The sequence below is a fragment of the Corvus kubaryi genome, unplaced genomic scaffold, assembly GCF_017639235.1.
Source record: "Corvus kubaryi isolate FWS band 111438036 unplaced genomic scaffold, C.kubaryi_AGA036_p1.0 split3-73, whole genome shotgun sequence".
Classification (NCBI taxonomy): domain Eukaryota; kingdom Metazoa; phylum Chordata; class Aves; order Passeriformes; family Corvidae; genus Corvus; species Corvus kubaryi.
In genome coordinates, this window is record NW_024582091.1 from 45001953 (window position 1) to 45024951 (window position 22999).

At 39.2% G+C, this 22999-nt stretch overlaps 1 protein-coding gene across 5 annotated transcripts in view; it reads left to right on the forward strand.

The window, feature by feature from the left end:
* Window positions 1-22999, forward strand: part of UTRN (utrophin) — a 357859-nt gene that overhangs the window by 69247 nt on the left and 265613 nt on the right. For all 5 annotated transcript variants that reach the window (XM_042017303.1, XM_042017301.1, XM_042017304.1 and 2 more), the window contains 14 exons: window positions 3125-3217; window positions 4639-4716; window positions 6472-6564; window positions 7417-7589; window positions 10931-11046; window positions 12101-12264; window positions 12852-13055; window positions 14006-14187; window positions 14891-15041; window positions 16475-16594; window positions 17213-17314; window positions 20318-20425; window positions 20876-21055; window positions 22331-22497. In XM_042017303.1, the coding sequence (XP_041873237.1) occupies window positions 3125-3217; window positions 4639-4716; window positions 6472-6564; window positions 7417-7589; window positions 10931-11046; window positions 12101-12264; window positions 12852-13055; window positions 14006-14187; window positions 14891-15041; window positions 16475-16594; window positions 17213-17314; window positions 20318-20425; window positions 20876-21055; window positions 22331-22497 (1931 nt within the window). The remainder of the gene's footprint in view (window positions 1-3124; window positions 3218-4638; window positions 4717-6471; window positions 6565-7416; window positions 7590-10930; window positions 11047-12100; window positions 12265-12851; window positions 13056-14005; window positions 14188-14890; window positions 15042-16474; window positions 16595-17212; window positions 17315-20317; window positions 20426-20875; window positions 21056-22330; window positions 22498-22999) is intronic.

Genomic DNA, 22999 nt, shown 5'->3' on the forward strand with positions numbered 1-22999 from the left:
GGTGGGCCCATGTGAATCTCGGGACGTTCAGCAAGGCCAAGTACATGGTCCTGGCCTCCACCTGCATCATGGCATTCCCCAATCTGTACAGACTGGGAGATTAGTAGATTAAGAGCAGCCTTCTCCACAGGGAGAAGGACTTGGGGATACTGGTGGATGAAAAACTGGACATGAGACAGCAATGTGTGTTTCAACCCAGAAAGGCAACCATATCCTGGGCTTCATAAAAAAAAAAAGTGTGGCTAGCAGGTCAGCGGAGATGGTTCTCCCCCTCTCTTCAATGACTAACAAGTTTAGTTGGTTGTTTGGTTGGTTTTTTGTTTTTTGCTTCCAAAATGAGTGTTTGAATATTACTGCATCCAGAGACCTCTGTTAGCTCCTACTGCCTGCTTTTCTGGTCATATGAACAGTTTCCTTGTGCCCTTAGCAACCTGCTTTTACTGTCTTCAATGTGGTGATGCAAACCAAATGTGAACTAAATTTTATTGGCATCTGGGTTAATTGCACTGTGACTCATCTTCTTCTGTATTACACCATAAACTGTAGAAAGACTTCTCTGCATCTACATTTCTGTTACCCTCTTCTCTGACTCATTAGAATCACAGAATGGTTAAGGTTGGAAGGGACCATTGGAGATCATCTAGTCTAGCCTCCTAGCTCAAGCAGGAAGCCCTAGAGCGTGTTACTCAGGATTGCACCCAGATGTTTTTTTAATATCTCTAGTGAGGGAAACTCCACAACCTCTCTGGATAATCTGTTTTGTTGTGCAGTCATCTGCACAGGAAAGGTGTTCCTTATGTTCAGGTGAAACTTCTGTCAGTTTCTGCCTGTTGCCTCTTGTCCTGTTGCTCCACTGAGAAGAGCTTGGCTCCATCCCCTTGGGATCTTCCCTTCAGATACCTATAGACACTGATCATGTTTCAGTTGTCTCTTCTAGAGGCTGAACAGGCCCAGCTCCCTGAGGCTTTCCTTGTAGGAGATGGTCCAGTTCCTTGATCAACTTTGTCACCCTTTGCTGGAGCTACTCCAGGAACTCCACATCTCTCTGGTACTGGGGTGCCCAGAACTGGACGCAGCACTCGTGAGTCTCACACACACACCTAATGAGATGTGGCCTCACTAGGGATGAGTAGAGGGACAGGATCACCTCCCGTGATATCCTGGCAGTGCTCTTCCAGGATACCTTTGGCCTCCTTAGCCACAAGGGCACTGCTGGCTTATGGACAGCTTCTTGTCCATAACCCAGACAGACTCCCAGGTCCTTCTCCACAGAGCTGCTTCCCAGCAGATCAGCCCAAGCCATGTACCTGTCCCCAGGTTCAGGACCCTGCACTTATCTTTGTTGAATTTCATGCAGTTCCCCTCTGCCCATCTCTCCAGGCTGAGGTCCCTCTGAAGGGCTGCCCTCTGGGGTATTGGCCACTCCTCCCAGCTTTGTGTTGTCAGTGAACTTGCTGAGGAAGCATTTGTCCCTTCAACCAAGTCATTGATGAAGAAGTTAAACAATACTGGGTCCAATATTGAACCTTCAGGGACTCCACAACTGACAGGCCTCCAACTAGACCCTGTGCAAATGATAATGACCCTCTGGGATTTGCCATTCAGCCAGTTCTCAATCCACCTCACCTTTCGCTTGTCTGGTTCACATGCCTAAGTTTGCCTATGTGGATATGATGGGAGATAGTGTCAAAAGATTGGCTGAAGTCCAGGCAGACAATAGCCACTGCTCTCCCCCTCATCTCTCCAGCCAGTTGTCCCCTTGTATGCCCCAGCATAAGTTGCTATGCAGCTGTGAAGCATCTGAATCATCTGTGAAAAGTGCATGCTCTGAGAGGAAGATCATACTTACCACTGTTTAGCTGATTGAAATGGAGTTACATTTAGTTACATTTTTGTACAGGAAAATAAAATATGGCTTGGCAGCTGTTCAACTCTGACTTTTTTGTGTTGTTGGTAGTTTTAGTAGTATCAAATCTAACTAAATTGGACACTTAAGAAAAATCTGTATGGATTTTGTGGAAAACCACACATTTGCCAAAAAACAGGGTTCACTGAGCTGTTCAGTTCTCTTTTTCTGATTTGTTAGCCAGTATTTGGCAATTACCAGCAGCTGTAGGGCAGGAAGAGATAAGTGAAGGCAGAAGAGATCTGTGTCAGCTAGTTCATATCATGTAAGGCAGGTCTTTGACAGCCTTTTTTCTGAAGAGCAATGTTAAAAAGTCAAGGTGATAGAAAAAAGCAATATTGGAGCTTTTTGTGATACTTAGAAAATATTTTTCGTCTCCTCAAATTCGCACTTGAAAGGGACACTGAAAGCAGCAGTTTAATTGATTTCTCGGCAGACATCAGGTGAGTAGTACAAAGAAAATGTACTTACTGGCTGTGTCTTCTCCCCCTGCCCTATAGAGCTGTCCCACAATAACTTTCTTATGGTCCAAGAAGAGATCAGATAAAAAGGAAACATGGAAAAGGTTAGCATGTTTCTGCTCTTGTCTATCACAATTCTTGTACAGAGTCCCTCCACTCCCAAAGAAAGCAAAAATTAGAAATTTATTATTTAGAGTAGCTCTGAGTTTCACATTATGCTTCTTTTCCATGGAAGAGAAAGTGATTAATTTGTTTAAATAAATATGATACCTTTTGATCTGCTGGTCTGTGTAGAACAGTGGCATCTTCTTACACAGGGCTCAATTCCAAGTAATTTTTTGTCTTTCTTTTAAATGTCAGAGAACTTGTCCCAGTAGCTTCTTTCTGAAAAACCTCAGTTTCGTCTTCCTTTAGACACAGCTAAACCAAAGCATTCCTTCTCAAATGATTCCTCAAACTTGCCAAGTTTTCTTTCTTTGCGTGTTAATGCATCCACCTTAATCTGAGCCAGGATGCACTGATTTGGTTCCCTAGTACAAGACTGCTGATGCACAGAACCACAGCGATGGGGAGGAAAGAAAAAAACACTTAAAAAGGGAAGGGTTCCTCCTTGATCACTGCAGCAGTCCCCTAGCTTTCATTTACTACTTACAGTGCCAAATAAGAATAAATTAAAAGATACAGAGGAAGAAGTATCTATTTTCAGGGAAGTTCTGCTTAAACACTGTTTTTATTACTGCTTTTGTTTCTTCTGCAGAGTGGGAAGGCCCCAGTTAAGGACATGTTCACAGATCTGAAAGATGGAAGGAAGCTTTTGGACCTTTTGGAGGGTCTGACGGGGAAACCTCTGGTAAGGGAAACATCTGAGCCATATTTCCATTTATTAGAAAAACCCAAATGAATGAATAAACAAAACACAAAACACAAACTGAGGCATGTGATTTTTTAAAATTTTAATTTATTTAATACCCTGTTTTGCTTGTAATGTGTACTTGCTCTCTGCGGTTCCAGTGAAATTCCCATGAACTCTACTCATGAGCTACAGGGTCAGGCTGAAGGTTAACTGTGTAACCCTCTCTTGAGAGTTTACACGCTGTCTAGCAAAGCATGTAAAACCAGTGGTGTTATTCATATAGTGTAATAGAGATCTTTTAAAGGTCTGTTTCTGGATGATCAGGTATACCTGTCTTCAGCTGGATCCCTGTGGGCTTCTAGTAAGCCTGTGAAAGATCCCTTAAAGAAAAAAAAGAAAGTAAAAAGACAACAGCTAATAGGTAAAAATCTGCATCTCCATTGAAAAATTTTGTCATCTACAGACAGGAAAATGTTGAAAAATGCTCAAATTGTGTATGGGAAAGTGTGTGTGGCTGAAAAGTCTTCCCCTGCTAACAATGATGGCTCTTCAGAAAGATGCATGAGATATGGTGAAACCTGTGCCATTACTTGGGATTAATTTCTTGATTTCACTTATTATAATAAGTCCCAAATTTCTTTATGGACCTTATGAGGAATCTTCAGTCATATAAAATTTCATGTTACAAGCTTACCTTGTTTTTTAAGCAGATGTATTTTACTCGTATATTTAATAATTTGTGGTGTGTTTTGAAGTGTGCTAAGACAATAGGAGTTTTTTTTGTTTCTAAGTTGCTTACTGTGTTGCAAGTTCAGCTCCATGCTCTTGCAGTATGATCACTTTCTGCCACAGGAATGAAATTATGGTGATTAAAAGCAAATGGAGTGGCAGGTATTGTCAAGAGATGGAGGTTTTTTTTTTTTTTTGGTGGTTTTTTTTTTTATTATTCCCCCTGATATTAAAAGGAAGGGAAAGTCAGGAAGTGTAACTTCTTCCCAATATGCAAAGGTTTAGCAGGCTTTTGGTGCCAGAAAAACAAATTGCTGCTTGTTCTCTCTTAGGAGCCAAAAAATTTCAACTACTCTGGCAAATGTTCAAAAGCCTCAGATTTTCCCCAGGAGCTCTTTCTTTGCTTTTGCATTGCCAGTTTATAATTCTGTAGATGCTGGGAATAAAAGTTTTGAACTTGCTGAAGATGAGCTGAAACACATTTTGAATCCAAGCCTGTCCTGTGCCTTGAATTGGGGAATATTGTTCTGACCACTTTTCATTTTGAAATTGTTGTGGATGGTCTTGTTTGGTTTTTCTTACTACTACTAAAAGAAAAAAAAAGTTAAGATCTGGAGAACTTTTCTCTAGTTTTGCTTGGTATGTCCATTAATTCTGTTGTTGAACAGATTGTAATTTTTTATTTTCAGCCTAAAGAACGAGGTTCCACACGAGTACATGCCTTAAATAATGTCAACCGAGTACTACAAGTCTTGCATCAGAACAATGTGAGCATGTTTTTCCACAACTTTTTGAGAGATTTTTTAGTTTACTGTTGTGTGTAAATGAGTTCAGAATGCAGAGAATAAAGATTTTTCGTACCTAAAATGAGACTTCATTGAGACAGGTAAACTGATCATAGTTTCTTACCTGATATAGAATTTCAGTGTCCAGCAATTTTGTGAGCTCTTAAAATGCCAACTTAATAATGGTATTAAGTCACTAACTGCAGAACTGTGGTTTGTTGAGATGTGTGCTGCTCCCAAGAAAATGGTGCCTTGAAACTTTGCAATTGCATAGCTGATGAACACAGCAGGATAAAAAAATAATTTCCAGTAATGCTACATAAGTTGTGCAGAAATCTGTAAGGGGATGGCAGGTTTCATGGATCTGTTTTTTGTGTCCTGCTCTCAGTTTTGAGGAGGGTCTTTTCATTGACCTATCAGCTCTGTGTCAAACGTGTAGTGTTTCTGATTTGCAGCTTTGGTAACTGATCAAAAGAACAAACAAGCAAACAAAATAAAATCCTCCTTTAAGAAAAATTAAAATAATAATAATTTGGTTTAATACTTGTTTTACTGCCTGGAAGACAACTATAGTGACTATAGTGCTATAGTAAAGTGATTCTAGTTTTTCTTCCTTTTTTGAAGAGCAATTCCTGATAAGTGTGCTCTCTATACTTAGAATTTCTATTTGTGAATGTCAGGTCACTAAAATAACTTTATAAGAACATTTTGGCAATAAAATACATCAAATACAAGAAGGCATGGGCATATTTATATAAACTGCTGATTGACAGTGATACCAACATGCTGTATTATACTGCAATTTCCCCTCTGTGTTGGTGGACTAGTGTCATATTTCTTGGAAGCAGACAAAGCTAGCAGTGGGTTGTTTGTTTTTGTTCTTTGAGGTACTGTAAATATTGATTAACTTTTTAAAGGATAAATAATGAGTTTTCTTCAGCTTGAAATTGATTTATTGTACTATAACAATAAACGAAACAATACTGAATTGCAATAAATAATTATTTCTTCCTTAAGCTGACAGGATCTGGGTTTCTGGAAGTAAACAGATGGTCTTAGTTAGCTGAGGGTTGTTAAGGTCATGTACTTGATTTATGCCTACTGCTTAGCTTCATTAGAAAGTGTGTTGTGTGTTACGATGGAGGGAAAAGGCATCCACTGAGAAGCAGTTGCATTCTGTTGCTTGAGAGTTTGTGGGCTGTGCAATATTCATAACTTGTGAAATAATTTATAGAAGTGTTTAAATATATATTGCAAGAATCAGACCAACCTAGGGTGTAGGGGATCAAGTGATCCTGTGAACTTTGTCCTTTAAGTGGAAGGAACCACCTTTTAGTGGTTCCCAGTAAGGAATTTCTACTTTTTTGATTTGTCAATCAAATTTAAAAAAAAAAAAATTGTTGAGCAGACTTGCTTAACTTTTATTGTCCTATCAGATCCTTCCTGCTTGCATTTCTGTTGCTCAGTTTTGACTGCTGGTATGCACCTGTATATTAGAGGAGAGAATAAAACTCTTCCAGTGGAGTATCTTCTTTGGTGCCATCTTTTGTCATGCTGTTTAAGCAGTTGTCATGACAAATTCAGATGAACAGTTCTCTGTCAAGTCTGCTTTTCTCTGTAACTATTTACTTCAGAGCACTTCGTAATACTTGGCTGAACAGCCAGGGATGTGGGGTGGAGTTGTGACTTGAAGCTGTGATAACAGTGTTTAATAGAGAGTTGATCCAACCTTTCCAGGTGGAGTTGGTGAATATTGGAGGAACTGACATTGTTGATGGAAATCACAAGCTGACGCTGGGGCTGCTGTGGAGCATTATCTTGCACTGGCAGGTGAGAGGCTGCTGTGAGATCTCTTCCTTTCCAGGAATCATGTACATTGTTCTGCTGGGATTTTTGCAAACCTTTCCAGGCTTTTGGTGGCAGAAAACACTGCTTCTATTTTGGGCTGGTAAATAAAGGCAGGCCAGTGTTTGGTTTCTGCTTTCAGTCTATTGGCTGCCTCCCATGATCTGTATTCTTGTATATGCCCAGTTGTACTCAGCCACTCAGTTTAGTTCCTGCTGGTGTGAATTGCAGAGAGGCTTTTCGGGCTGAAGCACTGTATTTATATTCCTTCCTCAAGGACTTGAGGCAGGTAGTGTTTTACTGTTTAGGTAGCTGTGTTTGGCTTGCATCTTTCATGCTGCTCCATAGGTTTGTTAGTCTCATAGATTGAATTGCTCCAAGTATCTGGGAAGATCATTGAATTCACTTGAAGGGACTTTGGTAGATGTGTATGACTAGTACCCAAACAACAAACTACTTTTGTTGGAGGAGCAGATATATTCTTCTTGCAGAAAGCCTATACAAGCTGTATTTTTAGAGTTTGTTTACTGGTGGAAGCACAGCACAAGGCAGTGAGGAGTATTGTTTCCTATGCTTAGCACAGACAGCACCAAGGAGTGTGGGAGGATCATAATGTAAGAGTAATGTGTCATTATTACATGAAGCATCACTGGTTCTTGTAATCGGTAGAATGCAAACATGGCCTGAAGACTGCTGCTCCCAAATTTCATGTGAGGAATTGGAATTTGATTCATAGCTTTTCATGGGGAAGACCCCTTCATGACTTGTGAAGTAATTTGGTTTTGTAAGGAGGAAATGGGCATATGTCTGTAAGGTGTACTTGTTGCTGTCTTGCAGGTAAAGGATGTCATGAAGAACATCATGTCAGATTTGCAGCAGACCAACAGTGAGAAGATACTGCTGAGCTGGGTTCGGCAGTCCACGAGACCTTACAGTCAGGTCAATGTTTTGAACTTCACCACGAGCTGGGCTGATGGACTGGCCTTTAACGCTGTGATTCACAGACACAAGTAAGTAGCAAAGAGCTTATCTTCGACCTAGCGAAGTAAACAGCTTTTTTCCTGTGTCTTTATGCTTGAGCATTTGACAGCTTCTAGCTTATTTTGGTGATTCATTGTCCAGGTTTTTTGTTTGTCTTTTGTTGTGGCAACAATAGCAGTGGTGGGACATTGCCAGAGCCTCGATAAGGCTGGAGTGTAACATTGAGTTCCTGCACATGCACAAGCACTTGCTAATTGGAGTGGATTTACATCCCACTTGCTATGCACTTTACAGCGACTATATTGAAAGGGTCTCTGTGGGGAAAGGGGGAGTTGACAGTCTCCTTCACCTGTGCTTCCTTCCTTCTGCCTGCCCTCCTCTGCAAATAGAAACATTTCTTCCATTGGATATTGCCATATAATTTTGATAAGAGGGTAAAGAAGCTTCAAAATGAAGGAATGAGAGACTCTGTAGCTTTTCTAGTGTTTTTTAATATATCTTGCTTGGAAGACAATGTATGCAGCTCTTTCAGGAGAACTGTGGGGTAGAGTATCAAAGGATAATAGAACACTTCAGGTACCTGTAGAGTTGGTTCATTATACTTTATAAGAAATAGTGTTAAAGCTTCTTTGCACAAGTCTTTTCTATTCTTTTTGATTTTTGAAGAACTCTTCAGTAGTTTAAATCATCATTACAGAGTCTATTAAAGATGCATACCTTTTTTTACTTCGTTTTAAAAAATCTCCTCTTTGAGACCTAGTGGGCAATCCATTCTAATCCAGTGTCTCTTACATGAAGTCAGCTCATTGCTTTGCAAGGTCTGACTGTTCTTACCCATAAATAACCATTTAAATGTGGAAAGAGTATAATAATTTCTAGAATTTAACCAGACCTCCTGGCCACTAGGTATTTGATACAACAAATGCTTTACAAACACTCACGTTTACACCCAGCAGATGCAAAGTGTTTGCAGAACATACCTTGACTTTGAGCCCACTCTTAAGTGTGTGCCCATTTGGCCTGGTAACTGCAGTAGGCTCTGTCACAGGCTCGCTGGCTTCAGGACAGGTGTGCCCTGACATACCTCTGTGTCTTGTGGACCAGAGCTGGCTTGTGTTCAGCCTACACAGGTGTCTAAGGAGGGCCTGCACCGCACTGAGGGCTTCTGCAAGTTTGGAAAGAATGTTATGCAAAGACAGAGCAATACTAGCAAAGGTCTCACTGTAATTTATCGTAAGTATTACTAAGTCCCTTCCCTGGATGGTGTGAGCAGTAGTGGTGATTTTCCTACCAGCACCACTGCCTGTAGTGGCCTTGCTCTGCTGCTGAATGTGTGAAATTTTTGATGGAGAGTGTGCCAGCTTGAGACAAATGAAACCTAGGTGACCTGAGAGAAGCAGCAAAATTAGTTTTAAGCTGTTTGTTGTCCTTATTTTGTTATGATTATGTGCTTAGGCTTTGCAGGACCTGAAGTCTGTGAGCTCTGCCCTTTCCAGAGCACTGTTAAGTAGCAAGAGCCTCAGCTGAAAGCTTTGACTGAATAACTTTGCTTTCCTGTGGCTTCCTAAAATCTGGGTCTGAGCCTTTTATTCCCTATTCCTTGGAGCCTGACAGCTGCTGGCATGTCAGAATTCAGCTTTGTTGTCCCTGGGCACAAGTTCTTTAGTCAGAGAAGCACCATTTTCCCCACACTTTTGAGAAATCTTGAGCTGGGCTTCTCTTTTCAGCTTTGAAGTAGAGACTTTACAAGCACTTGCAAGGAGCCAAGGAGATTGGGGCAGGTTGCAGGAGTGATAGGACAACAAAGCTATTTAGCTTACCCAGACAGTAGTGCTTTCCTACCTAAGGGGCATTTTTCAGTACTGCTTTTTTATTTTAGTTTAATATGACACTTAAAAGAGGAGAATCTTCATGGATTCCATTAAGAGATTTAATATCTTTCTTTTCTCTTTATGTGTCTATCAACAATTGTTAGTTGTACTACCTCTTGGCTATGATATCTCATAACTCTGTAACACCTGCTGCATGTAAGTAACCTATTACCTCATGTAATTTTATTAGCATTTTTCTGTACTGGTCTCTCTCATTTTCTAATATTAACTTAGTTCCTCTTTGAATTAATTCTGCTTTTTGGTTTGATTTTCTCACTCTTAGGTGAGTACCTAGTTGCGATTTATTGAAACTTTTGTTTTCAAACTCAGAGTGTCTACTAAAGATTTACAGGAATCTGTGGTTACTCTTGTTGCTTTTGCGTGGATGTACAATATTCCACAAGTTTCTATGTATATCTTTGTTCCTGCTCTTCCTGCTTTCTTCTGGCTTTTTGCTTCTCAGACTGTTGGCTTATGGCCTTCCTGTTTCACAAATGTAATGACTCGACAGATGATAAAGGATACTCTTAGGTCAATTTACAACTGAATCAAATATTAAAAGAAAGGCAAGCCCATCTCTTCCTCCCCAAGTTCTATAAAGTACAGAATCGATAGCAGTGTTTTGATGAGAAGCCACTATTGCAAGAGGATGGAAGGTGTTTTAATGGCTCTGCAGCTGTGCTGCTGCAGCATTTGGCTGGTCATGCCCCATGGGTGTAGGTACTGCTAGGAATGGGCCCTGTTTGCTCCCTCTGCCTCCTGTTGTGTGCTCTGCTCTTTCCCCTTGAGACCCACCAGTGTGTTTTGGGTGCACAGCTGGACTGGAGGTGTCCTTGGGTTAACACTGATTTTAGATGAAAGCTGCTGACACTGCAAATTGATCAGCTTCTTGGCCTGATTTGCATTGTGACTCATGAGCGCTTGTGATGGGGTGTTTTCTTCTAGGCTGGTTTTTGTTATTGGGGGAAAAGACCACAGGGAAGGGTAAGTGAGTGGGGTGGAGACCACTGTTCCTCCTGGCTGTGGTGGTCTGGGGTGGTCACTGAGCCACATCACAAGTTTGGAACGATGTTTTCCAGGAATGGAGTGACTCTTGTGTGCCTGATACAGAAAATGTGTAGTAACAGTAATGCTGTGAAAGAAACCGTTGAGGAGGACTGGTCCAGGGATAAATTTTAAACAAAGCTTATATGTTCTTGCTAGTGGTATTTGATCTCCTGTTGCAGTTAATGACTTTGTTTAGGACACAGAATGGAAGGTGGATGTTGCTGTGGGCATGCAGTCAATTAATTTGATTGTCAGATTCTCACTAATAACTACAAATACATGCTTTTTTTTTTACATTTGTGTATATGCACTTATGTTGGTATTTGGTATATATGTGTATGATTATATTACTTGGGTAGCTACCATCATATGAATAACCTGATGTTCTGCAAGGTATGGAATTTTCTTTTGGATAAAATTTGCTTTCTTCCTTGTTTTGCTTTTACTTTTAGACCTGAGCTGTTCAGCTGGGATAAAGTTACAAAGATGTCCCCGGTTGAGAGACTGGAAAATGCTTTCAACATAGCCAAGAACCACTTAGGAATTGAGAAACTGTTGGATCCTGAAGGTGGGATATAGTTATTTTACTTGACAAGAAGTTTGTTTTGAGCTCTCTTGAAAGAAATTTCTTCTAGTGATACTAAGTATGGATAAAAATTCCATCACCTTTGTGCAGTGCTATTTTATTTCAAACCTTTAAATTTGTATTTAAAATAATGCCATTTGTAGGGGAAGAATATGCACATGTGTAGGCTTTGGCGTTTTGAATATTAAGGTTTGGGTTGACTTTCCATCCAGAAACTGTCTGAGAGGTGAAGTTGGTGTGCTGGCTTTATTTCCTTTTAGGCAGGAGTTATGCTGCAAGCGTGTGTGCTTTTGAGGTATAGTAGAGCATTCTGTAGAATGGGATGGTTTAAGAGCTCATAATTGATTATTTTTTACATGCACGCTGAGTAGCAGTAGCTGCCAGTGCTGTGAGTGCATACTGCCTAGGAATGCCTACCAGGAAACCTTTATGGCTCCTTTTTAAAATAGTGAGCTGTTATAGCTCTGCTTTGAAGTGAGCCTCCAAAGATTCATTCTGTAAGACAAGATCTCAAACTTCAAGCACCATTTTCTTGTGGAAAAAAAAAGTATTAACTGAATGGGTACTGCTCATAACCCAAGAGAAGTGAACCTGGCTCAGTGAAACTCTTTCCAATGCGGAAAATAAGAAAACTATCTGACTAACAATGGGAAGTGGGATAGACCCTAAGTGGAAATGTTTGTTTATGTAGGATGTTGTCCTTGAACTACATTTCTGCTTGGGAGATGCTTCAGAATGATTTTCCCCAAACAGATTTTATTCCTTAGTAACTTCATGTCTGAGTTCTTGATCAAAAAGATCAAGACTTTTAATGTGAATTCACTTCGAAATGTAGAAAAGTTTTTTTTTTTCATATTTTTTTCTTCCTTCATGCTACTTTTAAAGTATGTCAGACCTGGTCTCTAAGTTAAACTTACGAAAGTTAACAGGAGAATCTGTGATTTGTACAATATGTGAATTGTTACCTGTGTTCTAGGTAATGATTTAAAAAATTGTCTTCATTTATTTTTCCCCATGTTTTATCTTTTTGATGCAGATGTTGCTGTACAGCTTCCAGACAAAAAGTCCATTATTATGTATTTAACCTCTTTGTTTGAGGTCCTTCCTAAGCAAGTCACAATGGAAGACATTCGGGAGGTGGAAACCCTTCCGAGGAGATACAAGCAGGAGTGTGAGGTTGAAAAATTCAGCATGCAGCAGGTGTGTCTGTCATCAAAGTCAGCCTTTCTTTTTTTGATGTGTAATTTTAGCTAATCTTCATGTTTGTCAGTTATCTCTGGAACCTGCCTTCTGTCTTGAGCAACACAGGTGGGAAAATATGAAAAATCATAGCATCTTCTTTGTCATTAACTTCAGTTTTTCTGTCTTCCTTTTTTCTGATACATGTACAAAATCCTGTGTATTGAGGTATAAGTTCCATTTGTGTTATGCTGCTTTTTTTTTATTATTATTCTTTGTTTCATATGTCTTGATCAGCTGAAGAGGGTGGTCCAGAATCTTTAACTGAATTTGCCATGGAACCTGTGGTGGTCAGTGTTAGTCATGAGGTTTGAGTTGGTTTTGAGATTCACTGTTGAAAGAGGAAGATTAAAGTTGTATTTTCTATCCAGTTTCTTTACTAATGAACTTTCATTTTGACTTTGACCTTCTCATTAAAATGTATCCAATGATTACTTTTAACATTTTATGAAAGATTAAAAGAGATCTTAGTTGTTCTGTTTTTAATACCATTTGGGAGGGCATCTTCTGTACACTTCTAAGACATCTCTTTCCTCTTGGCTGCCTAGACTGTAGCACTTGAAGAAGACCGGGACAGTTCTAGAGCAGAGACTCCCAGCACAGTGACAGAGGTGGATATGGACTTGGATAGCTACCAAGTTGCTCTGGAAGAAGTCCTTACATGGTTGCTGTCAGCTGAGGATGCATTTCGGGAACAGGAGGAAATATCTGGTGATGTTGAGGAAGTCAAAGAACAATTTTCCACCCATGAAGTAAGCTTCTCTTGAAAATTCTTTTGTTGTGGTTTGGCTTCTTTTGTGTGTGTGTGTGTGTGTAAATAAGCTGCACAACTTCCATTTCCTAGTCTTTATTCAAGGCAAAATCAACCTTTTTAGAAGAACCTAGAGCGGAGCACGCTTTGAAACCTTAATGTATTTTGTTAAAATCTGCCTTTGGTGGCTGGCTTACTGGTGTGCATAATACAAAGGCAGTCTGATCCAGGCTGTCGTACCTCCCTGGTGCCAATTACTAAAAAGCCTGGTCAGCCTTATGCCACTTGCTGCTAAATGAGGGTAATGCTGAAATTGATAATCATGGCAATTTATTCTGCGATGATTAGGATAGTTTGTTTCAAAAATATATGTTGATGTTTCCAAATTTGGGTTTGACTTTGTTCTAAATCTGAACAAATGCCCTAATGTTGCTAGAAGTTTATTGTCATGTTAGATGTTTTAGTTTTCTCCTGTCAGCTTACTGTATAAAATAGAATATAGAATTTGAATGATAGTCAATATGAGGAATTTTTTCCTTGTGCTACAGTTTTAAAGCCATGAAGCAAAGGAAGAAGTGTTCTGGGTTTACAGTAAATATGTGTTTCTAACTCATAGGGTTCTAATTGCTTTCCTACAATACATTTCAGATCTTGTTTTATGTTCTGTCGGCCATAGGAAAGTTTCGTATTCTTGGTTGAGGAAAGAAGGCAAATCTCCCAAACAGATCTTTCATTGAGGCGGTCAGCTTTTTTTTCTGATTTATTGAATCCAGAATTTTTCTAGTGCATGGAAAATCTAGTGTCAAGGAAAGGAACAGGTCTGCCATCTTCATGAATTTGATGGTGCCAGCTCATTCTACAGCACTGTTTCAAACATAATTTTTTAGGATATTTACCAAGTTATAAGCTCTGATAGGACCTCACAGTGATATCTGCTTGTACTATTTCCAGGGTTTTATGATGGAACTGACTGCACACCAGAGCAGTGTGGGCAATGTTCTGCAGGCTGGAAACCAACTGGTGGCCCAGGGAAATCTGTCACCCGAAGAAGAGTTTGAGATCCAGGAGCAAATGCTGCTGCTGAACTCCCGCTGGGAGGAACTCAGGGTGGAGAGCATGGACAGGCAGTCCCGGTGAGTTCATGGTACATAACCTCTTCTAGAGGTTCAGGACTGACCTCTGGTGCTTGCTGTGTTTTGGAGAATTTGGTTTGCATCCATTGGTAAGGCTTTTTTTTTTTTAGAATTAACATTGCAGTTTGTGACACAAAATCCACCTTCATACTTTCTAAGGTGAAACAAAAGGAATGAGTATAACTGATGGGGGGGTGGGGAGTTTGGTCATTATGTGAAGTAGTTTGTGAATTATGTAGCTGTGCCAGACTAAATACATGGTATTTAAATGCAGTATGCACATAAACTACTGAAACAATATTAGAAACACATTTAAGTTTCTCAATACAGTGGATGTGGATATCTATGGGTATTTACACAACTAAAAATATTTTAGAATAATTTTTTCCTATATGTGGGTTAGCAGGGTAAGAGCTGCACATCAAGGGAGGAAACTGCATTTTGTTGCAACTCTCAGCCTTTAGTACCAGCAAACCCCCATTGGAAGAAACAATCCCTGATGTAAATTGCATAATTCATGAACATTTTTTATTGAGAAAGAAACAAGGATACTTATCTGTGTTCCTTAGCTTAATGGTGAAAATTTTATTTGATGATACATAACTATGTATGTATGGCCTTGCTTCTTTCCTATATGAACTAGAATTTAGTTCCTTTCCTCGGGAAACCTGTATCTGAAGTAACTCTGTGCTTCCCCCTGCAGCCTGCATGACGTGCTGATGGAGCTCCAGAAGCAGCAGTTGCAGCAGCTGGCTGACTGGCTGACAGTCACGGAAGAGCGCATTCAGAAGATGGAGTCTCAGCTCTTAGGGGAAGATTTGGAGTCACTTAAAAAACAGCTAGAAGAACATAAGGTAAACCTTTTGCCTGTTATGTGATATGTATAGGAGAACTATTTGGAAGATGTGTCCATTGGTGGATTCCTTAACTGAAAAACTTGATTGTGTCAGAAGTCATATATGGCTGCATTTGGTGTTTGGAAAAGGATGGTGATGGTGTAGAAAGGAATTAGAAGCCTTAACTTCATACTTGAGCACTGCTGACTAGCAGGAACTATTATATTTGCTTCATGCAGTAAATGAAACCTTTAGGGAAAATTGTTACCCTTTGTGCAGAGAATAAGGCCTCTCCTGGTAAACTGTTGGTGTGAGGAACAGTAAGAAAGGTACTTTGGACAAACTTGCCCTTAATGACTGGCAGGCATTGCTAAAGTCTGCTTGAGACTTGCACATTAAAATAATGTGGGAGTTAAAATGATCAGGGCCTTCCAAGTCACTGATTCCCTGCTTTTACAGGAATTGCATTCTGAGGGGATGCTTAGACACTGCTTTTTGATGTGTGCAATATTTTGAAAGTGGTTTTTCTCTCAATTGACTTTTTGGGTTCAAGTCCAGCCTTTCTATCCTGCAGTGTTTTTTGTGAAGGAGAAAGATGTCCTTTTGATATTTGTCGTGGTTGCAGCTTTCCTTTTCATGCACAGTGCTGAGGTTTGACCTTCTCCCCAGCATGGGACATACCTCACAGAACAAGAACACTGGAGTATTTTTTGTCTGTGTAGTTTCCTGTCCCACATTTGCATTCTTTCCTTTGTTTTCAAAGTCTGGGGAGTTTGAGGCATGTGTTTCATAGAGTAGCTTAGGATATGCTGGGATAAAAAGTGACATTTACAGTACTGTAAAGGTGTTTTGATCTTGCAGAGATATTTTATAGTTGGCTTTAGCCATGGAATCTGTTCTTCTAGAAGTTGTATGAATATTTAAATCTACAGATTGTTTTAAACTAGTCAGGACTGCATGTTTTCTGCATTTTTTGACTTCTTAGGAGTATCATGGTCAGTTATTGCACTGTTGATGCTTATGAAATTATATTGTCAGTTCTTAAGAGATGAATGTTCTTAATGATTTCTGTTTGGCATGCCCTATGTTCCTTTCTTATTAACAATAGCAGCTTTGTGTAGCAACACTTAAGCTCTCCTACCTATAATATCAGACATATGGAAAGTCAATGAAGTTGTTATCTCATTCTCCTAGTCAAGTATGGGGCATACAACTTAAAGCACTCCATCTTTTACAGCATTTCATCAGAATGGTTTGGGGTTCATTTCTAGCAGCCTTTTGCGTACATTTATTCGAACTGTGCAGGGATTCCCAGTGGTAAAATCTGTGCTTAACTGTTGAATCTGAAGAACCAAAGTTCCTTTACCACAGCAGCTGTGATAGTCACTGTGGCCAAAATAGCAGATTAGCAAATGCATTCAAAGTTGGTAACCTCTGATTTGTTCTTGTAGAGCCTGCAGAGTGACCTAGAGGCAGAACAGGTGAAGGTCAACTCCCTAACACACATGGTGGTCATTGTTGATGAAAGCAGTGGGGAAAGTGCAACAGCTATTCTGGAGGAACAGTTGCAGGTAAAATCTTAGAGCCCTCTTTTTTTAAAATTGTAGTATTAGGCAATTTGCATGTAATTGTTAATCAAAATTTTTGTGTTTGAAGATAAATTATCTTTGAAAGTAATTTAAAATAACACTTTCTTGAGGAGTAATAATAAGTTAAAGAATTATTAAATCAGCTCAAGCTAAAACCTGCAACATTGCCTTGCAATTCATGTAAGTTATTTTCCTTAGGAAGTTAAAATCTGACAGGAAAAATATTTGAAGACATGAACACAATTTATCTAGGGAATATCATATGAAGTCTTTTCCTGTCACTTAGGACTGTAACCTGGAGTACAGTGAGTATGAGACAGAATTTTTTCAAGCAGAATTCATGCTACTTTGTTCACTCCTTTTTAAGTCAATCAAATAGCTCAAAGACTTGAGCAAAAGCAGAGTTAGGGCCATTGGTAAGTGTTTTTGAAAGTGTTAATCTCCAGCTCTGGCAATGCAGCAATAGCAGTAATGGATGGGGAAGTAGATAACACTGTAGAAAGTTGTTCATGTGAAGTAGAAATGATGCTTTTGAATATCTGGTTTTGGAGTTACTTTGTGAGGTTTGTGATCATTCCTGAGTGTTTTGTGCTTTTGTAGAGGCTTGGTGAGCGGTGGACAGCAGTTTGTCGTTGGACTGAGGATCGGCGGGTCAAGCTGCAAGAAATTCAGCTTTTATGGCAGGAACTGCTGGAAGAACAGGTGAGCAGCTGTTCAGTTTCTCAGAGTGACTGGTCGATTTGTGGAGGGCAAAAAACAACAAACCAAAAAAGCCCAAACAGTCAAACCCCTGACTGGGGTTGAGCAACTCATGGAAAAGAAACCTTGAAGACCTAGATTTTGTTATTGTTTGGGTTTCCAGTGCTTTTTGAGGACTAGAGTAGCTCTGAAGTGGAAGAGAAGTATTTTTTCAAAGTTTAAGAATAAAAGTTTATAACTCCTTATAAAATAATTTCCAAGGTATCTTGTAAAATGCCCAAGAAGTAGGAATATCTGTGATACTTAAAAAATTCATTGTCATTCTCCTATCTGGTAGTTTTGTAACTACAGAAATCTTCCTAATTAAGGTATATGTGCTTCCAGCATGAACACATGTACACAGTTGTGCAATAGTAATCAATGATAACTATTTTAAAAATCAGTAACATCGAGCATTTGGTCACTCTAGCAAAGCATGCAGCTTGTTTAATTTTGCTGAGTTCAGGTCAACAGTTGAATTATGAAGAAGATGGCCCTGTGATTGTTTTCTAGCTCTGGTATTGTGTATTTTACATATAAAATACTGCTCAAACACAAATTAACTGATGGCATAAAAAATATGGTAACACAGTTACATGTGCTGTTTTCCTGCCTAGTACTTGAGGTTGTTTCATTTCTCAGCTTAAAATATGTGATGTTTTTGTCTTTAAAGGTTTTACTGAAATTGGGGTTTTTTTTCTTAATGGATGATATTTATCACTGTAAGCTGTTGTTTAAACAAGGCAGTACTCACAGGTTGTTTAGACATTTGAAAGTAGTAGAACAGTGCTGGTATAGCTACTGGTATCAGTTGTTGCCTGGTTTCTTTGACAAAGATGTTTTGTCTGCGTTCTTTGGGGCTGCATGTGTGTTTCTCCCTTACCCCTCCTATATCTGTTTGTAGTATATTGATAAGCTGAATTTGTAGCTCATGTGACCTTGTTGTTAATATGGACCCAAGGTTAAGATTCTGGTTTATCCCATGCCAAGTATTTGTTTATATATGTTTCTTTAAAATAATGCTTTGCCAACTGTGTATGTGTAACCAGAAAATTGTGTGCTAATGTTTTCTGGCAACTCTTGGGCATGGTAACTCGGAGTTGAGAAATAAGGATTCCCCCAAAATCCTTGCTGTGTATGTTTGAGGTATGGACTTCAAGTGCTCTTATTTTTGATGACACTATGTCATCATGTCAACATGTTTGTCTCCTTCTACCCTTCCATTTGTTTGGGGACCATTGCAATACTTTTTAAAAGTGCCATAATTGGTTGGAGCTGAACTTCTGAACTCAGCTTTTTAAAATTTGTGTGTAGCTATGTTGCTCTGTAAAAGTGAAGCAATTGGTGTGTTTAATGTAGAATGTCAGATAGCAAATAATGAGGAAATAGGAGTTTGTTTTAGGTGGTTTAGATGAGCCTTTTTGTACTCGTTCACCTGAACAATGCATTTATTACTAACAGGTTTCAATTACAAATCCTCAAGAATGATCAAGTGCCTTATAAAAATTACTGTCTGAAACTACTTAAAAATTGAATACAAACACTTTGGTAACACAGAAGTAACCAGAACACTTAGTTACAAGCATTTTTTATTTTGCCCAACCACATGGAGAGATGAGCAACAGTGATGCATCAGCCTTTTTGTGGCTGCCTAGAAATCTTTTGTACACCACATTGTCAAGTCAACACAATCCTTACCACTCAGGAAACAAATTCCTCAGTCAGTGCCAGAGACTTCTTAGCACTGTGGTAATTATGTTTCAGTTTTCTAGGGAGAGTTATCCTTGACTGCTGATTTAGCAGAAATTAACTGAATGCATGAAGGGTTTTTGAGCTCCTCTTATGCATAAAATATGTTGGCTGGTATGCCAGCATGATTTTTCCAGAGAGTATGTGGTGTTATAGTTCTTTTTTTCACAGCCTCATGGCATTTCCACCACCATCATATTTCCTGTCTGTATATTTTGCATATTGGTTTACATTGGAAATGTAAACTGCCTTAGCCCTGTGGCCCAAAGTTGTTCCAGTAAGTTCTGGGACAATGCCAAAAATATACATCTAGAATGGGGAGCCTAGTGGCTGTTGTAAAGTGTGTTGTTCAAAGAACAAAAAGGTCTGTCCTGCTGTATGATTTGTTTTTAAACAGAGAGGAATAGCAGTACACCAATGGCTGGGCAACTGAGCTTGATAGAGAGGTGGGCGTCCTAGTCGATGGAGATTGCTGTCCAGCTGCAGAATTATGTGGGAACGTAATATAGAATACATAAAATCCTTCCTGGTACTTGATGCCAGTTATTGCTGGTGCTACTACAGGAGTGCTGTGTGGCTGAAGAGAAGTGAGACCCAGGGCAGGTTTCCTAGGAAAAAAATGGAAAAAAAATTAAGATCCCTGAGTTAGAACTATTCAGAGCAGGCCACTCCAGCTTCCAGCAGTTAATGAAATAGGATTTGCTGCAGTTGTTTTGCAGTTGAAAGTAGGTACCATAAACAGGCAGGTGACTAATTAGTATCTGAGTCTTTGATCAACTGCCTGGGCTAAAAGAAATATGAATTACTAGTGGTGTAACTTCTGTGGGAAAATGTTTGTGATAGCTGTGTTTGAGTCAGAGGAAGAAGAGTGGAAAACAAAGCATACATGCTATTTTGACATATTCTAATATGATTTATAAATCCTATGTTAGCTTTATGGTGGATATCTGTTTGCTGTATAAATAATTTTGGGGGAGGTGTGCTCTGGTATATTGAGAAATGGTTATGTTGAAACTGTTTTGCTGGAAGTATTACTTACTTCCCATATCTGATATTTTTGTCCTCTTTTATGTGCTATTTTTGTTAAAGTCAACTGAAATTCCAGCATATAAAGACTGCAGAACTGTGCTTTGAATGCAAAGATCTTAAAGAAGCAATTCTCAATAGCTGTTCGACAATCTTAGTATTTTCTTGTGCTCTTTTTCTTATGATCTGCAGTGCTTATTGAAAGCTTGGTTAACTGAGAAAGAAGAGGCTTTGAGTAAGGTCCAGACAAGCAACTTTAAAGATCAAACAGACCTGAGTGTGAATGTTCGAAAACTAGCAGTGAGTACTGATATCCTGCTCTGTCCCATCAAATCTCATAGACTAGATGAGTGGCAAATTACTAGTTTGACCCTAGTAGGAGCTGTGAATGCATGATACATTAGAAGCCAGGCCAACATTCTTTCCGTGCCAGATTCTTGCACTTCAATTTAAAAAATATGTATTGCTTACTCCATGGCCATTCCATGTTGGTGTGCCAAAATCTGGAACAGCTACCCTAGATTTTTGACAGGGTTTGGATGTTATTGCAGGCTACCAGTCAGCTGTGCTTTCCAAAGTATAGGTTTGGGGTGTGGGCTTTTTTAAATTTCATTGGAGTAGCTTGTACCTGAACTAATAATTTGTAACTGTTACTAAAGAGATACTGCTGGTTGCTCTTAGCCGTGGAATTAAAGCTTAGGGGAAGTGGAATACTTGACGTCATATTTTAATCTTTTCTTTTAACTACAGATTTTAAAAGAGGACATGGGTATGAAACGACAAACACTAGACCAGCTGAATGAACTAGGTCAGGATGTGGCCCAAATCCTTGGAAATGGCAGAGCATCCAGTAAAATTGATCAGGATCAAGAAGAACTAACGCAGAGGTGGGACAGTTTGGTTCAGAAGCTAGAGGATTACTCTAACCAGGTATTTACTTTAGGCTTTATTACTTTTTAGCTTTTTATATGACTGTATGTATGCAAACTTCACTGTGTCAGCAAAATTGTCTAGGCATCAGGCTGGAGAGGTAGTTGAGTGCTTTTTCACGTGGGGCTGACAAAGCTGCCTATGTTTTTGGTCTCCAAAAGCCCAAGTTGTTAACCTGGCCAGTACTATTACTCCTTTCTCACACAGATTAAGCTTCATTTTTCTGATGAGTAAAGCAGGCTGGGCATGTATTATCAGTCAATGCAAATGCCTTTAAATATTGTAAGAGTGCTGGGACTGGATTAAATCTGATACTAAAAGAAAACAAAGGCAAAACCCAAACCCCAGAATAGATAAATAAATGGGAGTTATGCAAGTATTTATGCTCTGTGAGTATGATTTCTCATCTGTTGAACATAGAATAGTTGTTTGTTTGACATGTAACGATGATAGCCAAGCTGGATTGTTCAATGTTTATTTTAGTATTTTGAGTGCTTGGTAATGTTTTTATTTAGAAAGAACTCCTACTAGATTCTGTGAGAGTTTTATTTGACAGCTTTATAACTCATATGTGCTTTTTTTTGTGATATTAATATGTTGTTATGGTGAAAACCATGGCACTAATTCATGATCCATTTAGGGTATAGTGAATGAGTTGTGCAGTCTGAGTAGGGGTTCTTTTCAGCCATGTGGCTTTAATTTGTTCTTGTGTTTGAGTCAAAGCACTAGAGAATGCCAATTCCTGTCTCCAGCCCTTCACTCCCCTTAAATATCAAGCACATACTTAGAATTTACAGGTTGAGTCTCCTGGGACTTACCTTATAACCTGATAAAGAGCATGGGAGGTTTCTATTGACTTGAGTGAGTTTTAGGGTCAAAATCACTATGTATCAGCTCTTTGAGATCTAGGCTTGGTTTTATGGAGTGAAAATGCAAAATGTAGAATTGCTATCAATGAACTCCAAGTACCTTGGTTCTTTTTGTGAACAAATTATGAAAGAAAATACATACACATTTTGTTAATTGTAGTTCACTTGGACTTGAATGATTCTAGTTGAACTGAGAATTTTGATGCTTGGTTTCCATCTGTAAAATGAGAATAATGGTCTTTTTCTCGGAGTGCACCTGTGATAAAGGTGCTTCATGACAGCTCAGTGTGGTCATTTGGGGGAGTGAATGAACAGGCTTTTATGACTGAATAAAAGAAAATAAGAGAAAGCAGTTCAGCTTGAGTAAAAATGTTACATAATCCTTGCCCTAAATTATTTTGTGTAGGTAACTCAAGCTGTAGGAAGTGTAGGAATGTCACAGGTTTCACAGAAGACTGCTGCAGAAACACCATTGAAGGAACAGGTAGTGGTTAAACAGTCCAGACAGGAGTTGCCCCCACCACCACTCCCAAAGAAAAGGCAAATTCCAGGGGACAGTGAAGCAAAGAAAAAGTAAGTATATGTCACTGCCACTTTCCCTTACTCATTAGATGCTACAGAGACTGTCTTGGCTTTTGATTCTTCTTCTATGCAAGTGAGCAATACTTAAGTTGCAGTTGTGAGGTTTGGCCTGGGGGCTTGACTAGATTACCTCCAGTCATCCCTTCCAACCCTGACAATTCTGTGATTCTCTGAATGGGAATGTAATGTTATATACAGCCTTGTTTTCAGAGCAACAGAAAATCTGTGGCTTCCATTAATTTAAAAGGAAAACAGGGATGTTTTGTTTCTCATAGAAGCAGGTCTTCAGTCCTTTGTACCTCAGCTCCTTTGCTGAAAATATAGAATTATATTTGCTTTCCTTAGGAAAAATGTCTTTTCATCTTTGCTTAAAAGGTGGCATTTTGATTGATCTATTATTTATTTCTAATCTCCATAAAATATATGAGAAAAATGGAAGAAACTGCACAAAAAAAGAGGCTCAGAAACATTTTCCATCTCCCTTGTATTTAGT